Raw genomic sequence first — 14302 nt, 5'->3', positions numbered from 1 at the left:
ACTTACTAAAAACATCTTGGACCAGTTGAACTCAAACTTTCTTGTTAAAACAATAAATAGCAGCTTCATTATTTCTCCAAAAAAGAAAATTTATTTCACTCAAATAATTATTAACATATTGTTTCAAGTACAAAAATACAAACTTGATCTATTCTTGAAATACGTGGCATCTCTATGTTATGGAAGGACACTAATGTCAATTACAGAATTGGTTAATTCTTGAAAATGTGTAATCAATCTCTAGGAGGGAATTCATTATGAAGGAAAATTGCTTCTAGAAAGACTGTCCCAATGTTTGTGTGGAAAGTTAACTAGCGAAACCCTTCATATCATTATATGGTAAGAGATGATTAAAGTTATCATATCAAATAGTATTTATTACATATGAGCTAAAATTCTAAAACTTTTAAAGTCCTAAATATAGGCAAATAGTCAATTTTCACGTTAACCATATATTTACTTCACACAATTTATATAAGTAAAGTCATCTTCGTTTTCTAAGTCCTATATATATGGATATACATAATGTCAATAAGTAAAGATTTAATAACCTAACTTAAGTTCATTTTAAGTTCTAAATATACGAAAAATAATTAAATCACCATTTCTAAAGGACCCTTCGGGGTGGCCCAGTAGTTTGGGCTTGGGACTTCCATGTTGGAGGTCTCAAGTTCGAAACCCCTTGCCAGCGAAAGCAAGATGTTTGCCTTCTTGGTCGAGCTCGTCGCAATAGGGCTTGCCTAGTGCGGGTTACCTCTCATGTGTGGTTTGCGAGCTATTGCATAGGAGCAGGGGTTTTACCCCAAAGGGTAGCGACTGCGGGCTTAAAAAATAAAAAAAAACACACTATTTTAAAAGGGTTAAAAAGATAGCAACATTTCGCTAAAGGTCTTCATGCTTTTAATACAANCGAAACCCCTTGCTAGCGAAAGCAAGATGTTTGCCTTCTTGGTTGAGCTCGTCGCAACAGGGCTTGCCTAGTGCGGGTTACCTCTCATGTGTGGTTTGCGAGCTATTGCATAGGAGCAAGGGTTTTACCCCAAAGGGTAGCGACTGCGGGCTTAAAAAATAAAAAAAACACACTATTTTAAAAGGGTTAAAAAGATAGCAACATTTCGCTAAAGGTCTTCATTTTTTTTTGACAAAGAAAAGGTCTTCATGCTTTTAATACAACATAAAGATTTAGATTATTGTGAAAATCATACAGTTACACCCCCTGTTAGGTTTATGTGTAACTAATTAGATTTATATAGTTATTAAACAACGAATTTAAATTGTAAATGGAACATTTTTTATGAAGTTACTTTATTGATATTTTAATAGAAGGATCAAAACGTTGACCAAAAATTTGTTCATGCCTTTGACCAACAACCAAAAAAGAATAATCATTTTTTGAAACATTTATCTTTCGAAACTCATAAATAGGAAACAAACACAAATTATTTGCTAAGATATACCAACTATTTGAAATAAGTTTATTGCACTTTGAGTATGCAAGTTATTTCTAATTTTATTTAATTACTATATCTTATTTTATAGAAATTTCTCTTTTTATTTTAGCTTTTTATCTATTATTCTGCTTTGAATTTATCTTATATGTACTTAGTTTGATGAAATTTCATTTGTGTTGAGAGTTCATTTTATAAAAGGTCCAAGTGCTTTTAGAAAAATAGGGGTAACATCATAGGGGTATAAATGTGGGATTTTTATAATATAATAGGTGTAACTTGTTAGTGTTCTAATTTTAAACTACATGGGGTTTATCTGTAACAGTGTCATAATACTTTTTTTTCTTCAATTTAGTGTTGTCAAGGGTGCTCTTAAATCACATGTAAGCCCTGAAATGAGGTTCAAAGCATATTGAACACTTTGCCACGCTTAATGTGTGTGTCAGTGTCACCATCAAGGCTTTATGACATTTTTCCTTCCCAGTGAGCTTCTTTTGAAGAGGCGACACTAAACATTCCATTTTTTAAAAAAGAAGGTGGTTTATTGTATTGTAAAATTGATTATTAAATTGAGTCCGAAAATCATAAAACATTTATTTGTCATGCATAAAAGTTGTTTGAGCTATAAATAAAATAGTATTGCTGATCCCATAGCATGTATAGTATTGAAGTTCATTATTTTTATATTTATATTAGGACATACATAAGGGAAAGTAATATGGAAAGCTCCCAAATATTAGGATTGATGAAAAATATCATGAATGGAATTAAAGCTTTGTTAGATAGTTAGTTTTGCAGTCCTAAATATGAGGAAAAAATAATTAAATGTCTGTCCCTAGATATTAGGAAAATAATTTATTGACAATTCTATCCAATGTAAAATTTATTTTTAAGGGATGAAAAAAACAACAATATTTCGCTAAGGTCCTTCGTGCTTTTAACTATATATATGATATTATAGTCTGCTATATGCAGATATAGGCTTGTATCATTACCTGATTTAAGGCCAATCCTTTAAATTAACATAGAAGGATGAACCAAATCATTTAAAGTTTAAAGTTATCTTCATGGAATCGCTTGAAACATACTTATGTAAATTATTCATGTATTCCAACAATAACATTTATGAGCTCTGCTTTGTCAAAAATAAATAAATTTATGAGCTCTGTTATTAGACTAGGAAGCGTTGCAGCAACTTTTTCATTGCCTTTCTATTACATTGGATCTGTTTTTCTATGAGCTACGCTGTACGATTTAACAATATTTCTCAATTATGTGATTCACTGCCCACGTAAGTATTGGGTAATCTGGAAACATTTCTTACAGGATGTACTAATTCTGAACTTGTATACATAAGTTGCTTGATTTGAAGAGCTTCCTCGATGTATGTGATCTCAATGCAACTGGATTGAAGTTGGGAGAATTTATTAGTTCTTTACAAAGAAGAAACTTAAATTTAGCTGGTTATAATCAGATAGAGCAACCTTTAAAACAAACATCAATGCTCATGAAGCTACTAATTCCAGTTAGTCAAACTTCAGCATTTTCCTGTGTACTTGCTTCCTATGAAAGTCTGGAGAGAGAAGATCTTTGGTCCTTAATTCATAGTTTTGTTATGCACTTTGCAGGGGGAAAACAAACAACTGGAGCTACCAATTTCTAGAAAGGATCATGCTCTTGCTATTAGGGAATATGCCATGAGATTTCTGAAATACAATGACTCTGATGTTCGACAAAGCCTTGCTGAAGCTCCGGTGACTCCAGAGAGGGTGTCTGATGGTGGAATTGTGGATGTGCCTCGGGAAGATCATTTGGGAGAAGTATAAATATGTTTTACATGTCAATGTCTTTTGTTCTCTCTGGTCTTTTAATGTTTCACCAGGAACATATTTTAGGGATTGACTTGAGTGCTCACTCATTTCCTTTTCTGGGGTGATACTCATTTAATTTTGGTTCAGAGAAAAGTAAATCCTTCTAAGTGATCCTCATGCCCTCATGCAGGAGAACCTCTTCTATGCTGTCTCATTTGGAGCAATGGAAGCCTACAGAAAGTCTATAGAATCTCATGTGCTTCACCGTGAGGTAATATGTTGAGAATCACTATTTCACAAATGCTTGGTTTTACGTCTTCTGACCTGATAAGTTGTAAATTGCCTGTTTCATCGAACACATTTGGTGGACCTTGGCCTAGATGCAAGTATTATGAGATCATAATGGAGAATCCAACTTTATTTTATTCAAAGTCAGGAAGTGAATCGAATAACTGAACTTGTGAACATTTGTTGCAAGTGCAGTGTCTCTCACGTACTCAACTTGTGTCTAATTGTCCTTAAAATTGGCGTCCTTTTATTCTTATAGGTTTACATTCTTTATAGTAATCCTTTATTGGCCTGTATATTTTCCTGCCTAAGGGGATAAATACCAAAATAATAAGTGGATTGTGGGGAAGAATAGAATTTACAGTTTGGCGTTTTTTCTTTTTTCGTGGATTTCATGAGTCGTGAACGCACTTCTTTAAAATGGAAATTTATCTGTCTTAATGTATGGGGGGAATTGAACTTTTGGTGTAACTTGTTTGTTTGACAACCAAGTTATTTTCTTGATTCTGTATATACTTCTTATGTGAAGGAAGTTACTTAGATTTTGTATTAAGATGCATGAACAGTATGCAGTCCAAAATCTAAGCTGTACTTTGACTAAAAGAGTAGAATAACAGGAGGAAATGTGATTTCTTGCCCTTGCATTACCTGTCACACAGAAAAATTCTTTGTGGTTCACATGTTTTTGTTTTAACTTGTGGTCAAGAGCTTGACAGAGCTCATTCGCACTTCTTGAGGAATTTACTTATAATCTTGTAGTCTAAAGATAATTTTAGCTTAATCCAAGCCATTATTGGTGGTTGATTGTCTGCATCTGAGAAATGAACAGAGGAACATAGTTTGTGGCTGTTGTGTCTTGCTCCCAGTTAGTTTTTCTGACATCCTGCAAAAGCTGTAGCATCTTAAAAGATTACATTTACTTGGAAATTGCATGTGATGGAAGTAATAAGAACCAAGCATGATGTGTTTCTTCCTGTGCATTTGTCAAAGAGTTTATTGTTTTGGTAATCATTATTACTCTCTTCCAAATTTAGGTGTCCCATTTTGTTTGAGCATGATAAATAATAAGGTAATAATTGTAGTTATATTTTGCATATAATTTTTTTTAATACTTACATATGTGTCTAAAGGTGTATATATAGTTAGTTGATCTTTAAACTATTTGAATGTTTTATAGTTTAAATGTTGTAGTGGAGCACCTTTTTTTAATCTTAGATTATTGGACAAGTATTGTATTGTGTATGGAGTATGTTTCCTTAGACAATTTTGCCATAATCCTCAATAGAAAGTAGGACAGATTATTTGGAACAGAGGATGTTTCTAAAACTAGGTACTGGTTTTATTCATGATTGATAGCTTGTGCATATTTGACGATTCAGTCTGACCTTGTAGCCAACACCATCTTTTCTGGCTTTAGCTGTTCGTATTGTGTTTTAATCATCCTTGTTGATGCTAGTCTATTATTTGAAATTCCAGAAAACTGGTAGTAGTATGCACGAAGAGGTGGAGACATCGGCATACGATACCATTCCAGGTTTTCTTTCTTTTCTGTTCTCTTTTTAAACTTCTATGTTCTTGGGAGGTTGTTGCCTCCTGGTACTATTTTTTCTAGCTGGTCCTATTTCTTGCTGAATCTCTATGCATTGGTTCTCTAGACTACGCATTTGAAGAGGATGAAGGAGAGACAAGTCCATATGATACATCAGTTGCCATTGAAGGTAACAAATCATCAAGATTTTCCCAGAAGAAAAGGAAGATCCACATTAAGACGTATAGTGGAAGACCATATGGTGTTCGCGCTGATGTACCATTTACACAGCGTGCAGAATACAAACTTGGTACTCATCAATCTATGCAACCAGGAAAAAGGCCATCTAACAATCTTAATGCGTCTATTCCAACAAAGCGTATGCGTACTGCTTCTAGGCAAAGAGTTCTTAGTCCTTACAGTGCTGCAACATCTGGATGTGCTCAGTTGCCAATCAAAACTGATGCTTCAAGTGGTGATACCAGTTCATTTCAGGATGATCAGAGTACTTTGCATGGGGGATCACATATGCCAAATAATTTGGAAGTTGAGTCAGTGGGAGATTTCGAGAAGCATTTACCATTTGATTCCGCTGAAGTTTCAAAACCTAAAAAGAAGAAAAAAGTGAAGATTCTGGTACTTGATAAGTGCTATGTCTTCAGTAAACAACTTTTCTTTAATTAGATTTTGAAGGATCTCAATGTTTATTTTTTCTTGATGACTGTATTCTCATTGATGCAGGGTTCCGCTTATGAACAGCGATGGCAGGTTGATTCTAATTTTCAAAACGAGCAGGTGATTTCCTTTTTCTTGTTCACATAGTGAATCTAACTGAGCTATACTCTATATTTTTGCACTCTTCAATTAGAGTTCAGTAGAGAAGTTATCCACTTATAGGTGTGTCTCAATGACTTGTAATTTATTCTTTTTTCTTTCTCATAGCGGCTCACTTTATTAGTTAGTTTTCTTATCTTAGTATTGCACGCTAGTTTATGGAGGTTTTTGTGTCGACCTATTGACCCTGTTCTCTTTTCCTGCACGTCGCTGGTAGCTCGAACAAACTCTGTTTTCTTGATCATTTACTGGGCATAGATGTATCTCTTTGCATATGTGTACTTTTTTTCCATTTTTTTTCCTTTTTGTTGTTGGAGGGGGTAAATGTTACATATTCTTTCTTGATCCTGCCATTGGAGTATGTGAATATGCTGTGATTAACAGAACCCAATTTTTTTGTAACAAAAACCTCTGTGCTGTTCATGACTCAATTCAGTGTATTGGAGAAGTATGGTATCATCCTCTTGATGGTTTTGAGAATGGCAATGCTAATGTGCATTGTTGATAACCAGATCTCTCTCTCTCTCTCTCTGTATGTGTGTGTGTACATTCTATTCAGTTGTGTCATGTTATGTTATGTATACACACACACACACACACATTTCTGTAACATCTATGTGATTGTTTATAACTTTTTTGGTCTCAGAGGGATTCTTCCAGAAAGAGATTGGAGGGCCATCAACTTGATTCCAACGGTAGTAATGGTATGGTTTTTTACCAGCACATCAGATTAATAGCTTGATACTAAATATCCTTCTTGTATTAATGGCACTCTCTTTTGAAGGTTTATTCGGTCAGCATGTTGCAAAGAAACCAAAGATGATGAGGCAATCAATTGAAAATTCTTTTGAAAATGTTGGCCCTGTTGGTGGTTTTGTTCCATCTCCAGCAGCTTCCCAGATGAGTAACATGTCCAACCCAAATAAACTTGTGAGAATGCTTAGTGGTAGGGATCAGGGTAGGAGAGCCAAAGCTTTGAAGGTACTTGTGTATGCTAGAATCTGGTGCTCCGTTTCAATTTGCTCTTGTTTGTAGGAATAATCTGAAGATTTATCCACCTATAAGAATGAATTTGATATTTGCAATCTCTTGCAGATGTCTGCTGGCCAAGCAGGTTCAGGAAGTCCATGGTCACTATTTGAGGACCAGGTTGGTTTCTTTTTTATTTGATATATCCTTTTTTTTGCTTCTTTTTCATTGTAGTTTTTCTGGCATGATGTGTATTAATGGGATTGACATCAAAATTTTAGGCACTTGTTGTCCTAGTGCATGACCTGGGTCCAAATTGGGAGCTTGTAAGTGATGCTTTCAACAGTACTTTACAATTCAAGGTGAGCATATGTTCATGAGTTCTCTTACCATCTTTTAGCCAGACTACTTAACAGTAGATGATTTTATCTTCCAACAACAAAATTCATTAACTTTCTTCCACAAAAAAGAAAAATGTTCTCTCTACTTTTTCTCTCTCTTGAAGAATGTGCCTAAAAGTCTTCCCATATTTTCCGGTTAATTCCGAGGCTCTTTCCGGTGATAATCATGGTCGGAAACATCTATTTCACTGCTGGGGAAAAATCTTTTGAGGTAGTAGACATTAGCGACGACCATTCACGATGGTTTCTCTGGATCGAGCGGAGCAGAAGATTCACAAGCAGAATTAAAATAGATGTAAATAACTTAATATGGGTCTGTGAAGCGATGAAACAACCATCAAGGGGAACAGGGGGTCTCTGTAGGAGATGGGGGAGGAAAGTAGAGGCATACATCTACAGAGTCGTACAGAATTTCAACATGTATNGTGTGCTTAACTCCTTTTTTTTTTATCTGTCTTTTACATTATCTTTTCACTGCTCCTAAAGAGTTGTCTTGAGTAAGTGCAGTGTATCTACCGCAAGCCAAAGGAATGCAAAGAACAACACAAAATACTGATGGACAGAAGTAGTGGTGATGGTGCTGATAGTGCTGATGATTCAGGATCATCTCAACCCTATCCTTCAACATTACCTGGCATTCCCAAGGTTCAACATTTCTTTTCCTTTCTCTTACCTTGATGTTTACTTTTTCCCCCCATTTTCAGTAATTTTAAATGAACATGCTAAACATCATTCAGGGAAGTGCCAGGCAACTGTTTCAGCGTTTGCAGGGGCCAATGGAAGAGGATACCCTTAGATCTCATTTTGAGAAGATGATCTTAATCGGGCAGAAATATCTTTTACGAAAGAATCAGGTATTCTTGCATTAACATTTCTCCATAAAATAAAGTTAGTCTAAGCCTCTTGGTGATATTAGAGAGAAGACCCTATTTCATGGTCCTTGAGCTACAATTTACTGGTTTGTTATTTGCATGTTCAGTATACATGGAATGACTTCATTTTCTTCAGGCATATTCATGACACATGTATGAAATTGTTATACCAGGTGGTTTTGGTAATTGGTGTTGCCATTTGGTTGTCTATCATACTAGGACCAACTGATATTAAGCTTTCTGCAATGTGTTGCTTAAAAAATTGAGCTACAATTATGAAGCGTGGGATTTAATGAAAAAAGACGCAAAATGGAGAAAAATACAAATATATATGTTTAGTCCAAGACTAATAATTATAAAGCATGAATGTCAAATATATGTACAAAGAATTTGAAAAGATAATTATGATAGCGTGTAAAATCAATTTTTTTTTTGTTCCTCTTTTGAAGGTCTCCAGCATATCCTTAATGCTGAGGAATACAACATCACCAGTTTCCAAAAAAAATAAAAATCGATTGTTTAGTTTCGCCTCTTTAGGAGAGGCTCACTAGGAAGGAAATGCATGTCTTAGAGCCTTGATGATGACACTGAAGCGCACATTAAGCGAGGTGAAGCGCTCAACACATTTTGAAGCTCGCTTTAGGGCTTAAGTGCTCTCCTTTGTCAACACTGCTTGCTTGGTGCTATTATTATGAATGAAATACCCTTGCTTAACAACCCCCACTCTGTGCCCAACAGAAAGAGTGAGGTGCCATTTTTCAAAAAGTACCAATACAGTAATCAGAACACTAGGTATATGGTCCTTGACCAGTGTCTTTATTTCATCCTAGCAATTTTAGAAATCAGATTATAAGTCTTTTTTTGAGAATGCTAACACTGTAAACAAACAGGTATACTACAGAAGCTGTGTAGTCTCCCATAAGTAAGGAAAGATACAAGTAAAATTTCCTTTCAGTATAGCCTTTTATATACTGTCTAGAACATCAAAAATATCTTCAGCTTCTATAAATATTCTTGTTTACACCCAAACTAGTTAAGGACTAAGCATTTCGTCTTCAACTTCTGAATGTTGTGTTGCTTGTCCTCGAAACTTCTCTGATTTCTTTCTTTCCAAGTCCACTACACCAAACGCATGCTTGGACAATACTCCATCTCTCCTTCTGACTGGTTAAATTGCCATTTCTGCTCCAACAATTTAGTACATCCCTTGTTTTTTCTAGCATCTCCCACCTAATTTCCCTCAGGTTGATGAAGATTTTCCCTATCTGATCTGTGCACTTTCAATGTAAATCAGAGTATAAGTTAGAAATCTGAGAAAATATTATACTCCTCCTATCCCAATTTATGTGTTACTCTTTCCTTTTTAGTCAATCCCAAAAGCAAAAAGAATGACACCAACTTATGACTTTTAGTTTATGAGCTACTTTCAAAAGCCAATCCAAACACCCTATCACTCTTAATGAGATGATTTATAACCATATAAAAAGTCTTCATTTCATTCTTATCTCCGTGCCCAGTCAAACACCATCACATAAATTGAGATGGGGGAGGGAATATGTTTTACAAGCATGCAGAATGTTGAAATTCGTTTAGAAAGTATCTTATGTGTACAAAGCAGGGATCCATTTTCTGTTTGTTTGCATTATACATCTGAGTTCCAAGTTGATGTATGCATTCCTGTTTCAATGAAGGGTTATAAACATGATCCAAGACAACTCCAGCAACCACATGATTCTCACACACATGCTCTTTCACAAATTTGTCCAAATAATCTGAGCGGAGGACCTATTCTTACGTAAGTCTTTCTGTGATATGCTTTTTTGGAGAATTGGACACTTCTCAAGTTTGGTAATAACTAAAGCTAAGCTAACTCTTCATTATTCTTTTTCTTCTGGTTCCTTCTGTTTGTTGTATGAAGACCTTTGGACCTATTTGATGATGCACCCTTGCCTAGTCCAGACTATCTTTCTGTTGGATGCCAAGGTCCGCGTCCAAGTGGATTATCTATTTCAAGTCAGTGTGCATTGAACTCAGTGCTCCCAGTGTCTGGTGCAAACTTGGCAGTCCAGGGTTCCTCCAGTATGATTGGTGGAAACAACTTCCCGTCATCATCAAGTCCCCTCAATGCATCTGTTAGGTAATGAATGGATTATACTTAAAAACTATGTTTTGACTTTTCCTTATCATGTACCAATATGGGTAATTCTGCTCCCAGGGAAGCTAGATATGTTCCTAGATCTGCATCTCTTCCAGTTGATGAACATCAGCGACTGCAGCAGTATAATCAAATGAGAAATATGCAATCCAATATGTCTGCTCCTGGAGTTCTTGCAACCACTGATCGTGGTGGTGTTCATACGCTTTCCAGTGGCAACAGCACGGGCATGATGGGTGGGGTTAATAGAGGTATTCCAATGGCGAGGCCTGGGTTTCAGGGAGTTGCATCACCGTCTATGTTGAATTCTGGAAGCATGGTTTCCCCTGGGATGGTAGCACTGCCAAACAGTGTGAATATGCATTCTGGAGTGAGCTCTAATCAGGTGAATTCAGTGATGAGACCTCGCGATGGTTTGGGCATGATGCGGGTTAGTCAGCTGCTGGCTTTTGATTGCTTCTCTCTTGTTGCTCTTATTTGGTTCATTGGTGAAATTGGCATACAAAAAGTTTCCTTGTTGATTCGATTTAAAGGATTTCTAGTACTTTGTGAGATGACCTATAGATCTGTGCTATTTTGTTACAACTAACTTCCTCTTTTTTCCACTATGATCTGTGAGACTTGTTACAACCTTATCTGTAGTCACTTTGTTTTTGAAGAGCAGAGTCCACATGATTATGGATGGAGAACATGTGAACCTAACAGTTCAGTTGGGCAAACTTGCAAATTTTTATGTGAAAAACATGTATTAAAGAATTAGAAGTTTGTGAGCGAGATTCATTTATTCATTTCTAACTATTGCATAGAGAACAAAGGGAGGTAATACTCTTCTCACCTTTGCGTCATTTGATATGTGTTGAATGCTTTCAAAATCACAGCTATAGCTAAATCAAGAAGAGACAATCTGCGAAAGGTAAAGATTGTTAACTTTCAGTGAACTGCGTTCAGATATAAGATTTTCATGACTTCGCTAAGGGTACACTTTGAGTGTTCTATGAAGATTATTCACTCCCACAATTTATAAGTTGTTACTTGATGCTAGTTTCTGTATCACATTCTGGTCTTTTGTGGTTGTTGATGTAAGGAGCATGTTATGGACATCTAACTTCCCAATTGGCAATTTTGATGCATTCCATGCTATTGTGTCTCACCACTCTTTGCATGTTTCGTTGAAAAATTGTTGCTTGGCTCTAGTTTCTGCATCATTTTCTTCTCTTTTTGTGGTTGCCGAATGCTGATACATAGGAGCACATTATCAACATGTAATTTTCAACTCTGCAGTTGCCATGTAGTCCTTACATGTTTAATTCAATGACACTGTTTGGGTATCTCTCTTACAGCCACCACAGAATCAGGAAGCTCAGAGACAAATGATGGTTCCTGAGCCTCAGCTGCAGGCCTCTCAGGGAAGCAGCCAAGTGGTTCCTCCATTTGGTGGGTTAAGTTCCTCTTTTCCCAACCAGTCTGCCTCTCCCGTCAATCCATATCCACTTCATCATCAGCAATCACATCCCATGTCTTCACAGCAGCCACTTATGCTTAGCCCTCATCACCCTCATCTTCAAGGGTCTAATCATGCCACCAACTCACAGCAACAAGCTTATGCAATTCGATTAGCTAAAGAGAGGCACCTGCAACAGCGACGGTTGCAACAGCAACAATTTTCCCATTCACAGCCCCAACTACCTATTTCATCTTCTTTACAAAACAGTCCGAAGACCACATCACAATCTTCTTCTCTGCCAGTATCAGTTTCTCCTTTGACATCCCCCACCTCAATGACCCCAATGCCTCAAACTCACACATTGCCAGCTCATGGGCATGCACGGACTGCTCAAACTGCAGGCAGCAGTCTGACTACTCAGATGAGCAAGCAAAAACTACGTCAGACAGGGCGGCAGCAGCTTCAACCAGCAGGCAGGCACCTTCCTCCACAGCGGCTGCAGTCACAATCTCAGCAACAAGCTAAATTATTTAAGGGAGTTGGCAGAGGGAACATGATGATGCACCAGAACTTGCAGGTAGATCCTTCTCTAATGAATGAGCTTTCTAGCAATCAGGCGAATCAATCTGCTGAGAAAGGTGAGCAAGCTACTAGCTTGATGCAAGGTCATGGACTATATTCTGGGTCAGCACACAGTCCTGTCCAGATTGGAAAACAAACTATGGCACCTCATTCTTCAAGTCAGTTGCAACAGCCCCAGCCTAAGATTTACTCTGGCCAACCAGCTCCATCTACTAAGCATCTTCAGCAGGAGATGCCTTCCAATCCAGGTAATAGCAATCAAAGTCCTGCCTCATTGGCTGCCTCTGATACCAATTCATCTCAGCAATCTGTTCCGTCCTCAGTCTTGGGTTCTTCCAACCACCAAGCATTGGTGCATCAACAGTCACATGTGCAGCCACAGCCAAAATTGATGAATAAAAAACAAGCAACTGTACAACGAGTTTTGCAGCAGAACCATGTAGTAAATTCAGATCCATCAAAGAAGTTGCAAGCTGGTGAATCTCAAGCTGAACAACGTTCTATGTGCAAAACTTCTCAGATAGGTGTAATCACCTCAATGCCTCAGGAGTGCAACAATGCAACTAATGTCGCAGATGCTTCAACCCTGAACACTAATCAGTGGAAGGGTACAGAACCATTATTTGATTCAATAGGGGCTCCCCCTACAAATTCTGCTGGCAGTGAGTCAGCGCCTCAAGTCAACCGAGGAGTAAGCCAAAGACGATCTTCAGGCAACTTGTCTCCAACAGGGCCTGATAATAGTGTCAACTGGCTACAAAAATCCTCCCAATTGCAGCCTTCTTCCCCAGTGACCCAGCCACAGTTACAGCAGCAGCAGCAGCAGTTATCACCATTGCAACAGACTCAGGTTCTGCAAGCAGGGAATAGCAATTCGTTTGCTAGACCCAATGACTGTAGACTGGATTGAACTGTCCTCAACAGATAATGGATAATTCCTTGGTGGCTAATTAGTCCCTGAATGGGCAGCATGCTTGGGAAACAGCGGTGTACAGGTAAAACATTCTTTTAGCTTAATATGTACTAAAGTTGGTCTATTAGCAATTTCGGTATCCAAATATGAGGAATGAAATACTTGAAATCCTCTAGAAAAAGATGAAACCCATCAGTGGACCTCTAAAGTTGACTTTTCACTTAGACACCTCAAGTAAGCTTGGTACATTTTGGATTGTTGAAGTGTAAAACATGGTGTAATACTTGGTAGAATTGGCTAATTCTTGCTTATGTTATTGTTCAGATGAAGCTTGTTATCCCCGAGGGCATCACTTCATGGCAAGTTGGTGAATTTTTCAAGGTTTAGCAGTACTAGATGAGCGGCTGCTAAAATTTTTGGGTTTCTGTATATTATTGTTGCCCTAGAGCCTCAGGAAGGTAGGGACAGATATAGAGGTATATGTACAGGGTTTCACTTTATCCGGGTTTTCCCCCCCTTTAAACGTTACTTCTTTCATTTTCGTAAACCCCTTGCTCCACCTGCTCACCCAGGGGTTCCTATTTTGATTTTGCCCCCGTAGATCATTCCCATGTATCATTGCCCGTGAATTCAAGGGGTAGTTGTCATTTTTATGGCCAAAGGCTGTGGGAAATTTTGTGAATACTAGTCTTTTGTATACTCCCTATTTGTCAGAACAGTCACCATACATGACTGCACCTTCCTAGTAGCCTCCCTGATTCTTGTAAATTGTTCTTGTTTGCATTTTGCAAATCTTTAATGAGATCCAATTGCTGGAGTGTTGCTTTTGAATCATACATATAAATACAAATGCCAGAAAAGATACTATGATTGTTGTAAGAGCAATCATAGGGGCAAACAAAAGCATAAACACGTAAATGATGTTTGCAAAGGCAAATATGGCTTGGGAAATTCACTGATAACCAACAAGAAGCAAATCCTTTTTCTCAAAGTTCTAAGCGCATGTATAATGTTGCCAACAATTTTGCCTGAAAGGTAATGGTAAGCTTAAATCTGA

At 37.3% G+C, this 14302-nt stretch overlaps 1 protein-coding gene across 3 annotated transcripts in view; it reads left to right on the top strand.

Annotated features, from left to right (window-relative positions):
- Positions 1 to 14076, top strand: part of LOC125871845 (chromatin modification-related protein EAF1 B-like) — a 286021-nt gene extending 271945 nt beyond the window's left edge. For 2 of the 3 annotated variants that reach the window (XM_049552529.1, XM_049552530.1), the window contains 16 exons: positions 3077 to 3268; positions 3450 to 3530; positions 5024 to 5081; positions 5203 to 5711; positions 5817 to 5870; positions 6556 to 6613; positions 6694 to 6890; positions 7005 to 7058; positions 7160 to 7240; positions 7787 to 7924; positions 8017 to 8133; positions 9843 to 9946; positions 10070 to 10288; positions 10367 to 10736; positions 11647 to 13327; positions 13570 to 14076. In XM_049552529.1, coding sequence (XP_049408486.1) covers positions 3077 to 3268; positions 3450 to 3530; positions 5024 to 5081; positions 5203 to 5711; positions 5817 to 5870; positions 6556 to 6613; positions 6694 to 6890; positions 7005 to 7058; positions 7160 to 7240; positions 7787 to 7924; positions 8017 to 8133; positions 9843 to 9946; positions 10070 to 10288; positions 10367 to 10736; positions 11647 to 13242 — 3828 coding nt within the window. In that variant the 3' untranslated portion in view covers positions 13243 to 13327; positions 13570 to 14076. Of the gene's footprint in view, positions 1 to 3076; positions 3269 to 3449; positions 3531 to 5023; positions 5082 to 5202; positions 5712 to 5816; positions 5871 to 6555; positions 6614 to 6693; positions 6891 to 7004; positions 7059 to 7159; positions 7241 to 7786; positions 7925 to 8016; positions 8134 to 9842; positions 9947 to 10069; positions 10289 to 10366; positions 10737 to 11646; positions 13328 to 13569 lie in introns of those variants that run through there. The other variant, XM_049552531.1, reaches the window with a different exon arrangement.
- Positions 14077 to 14302: the final 226 nt, after the last annotated feature.

This window comes from Solanum stenotomum, chromosome 7, assembly GCF_019186545.1.
Source record: "Solanum stenotomum isolate F172 chromosome 7, ASM1918654v1, whole genome shotgun sequence".
Lineage (NCBI taxonomy): Eukaryota > Viridiplantae > Streptophyta > Magnoliopsida > Solanales > Solanaceae > Solanum > Solanum stenotomum.
This window is presented reverse-complemented; position numbering and strand designations above follow the sequence as displayed.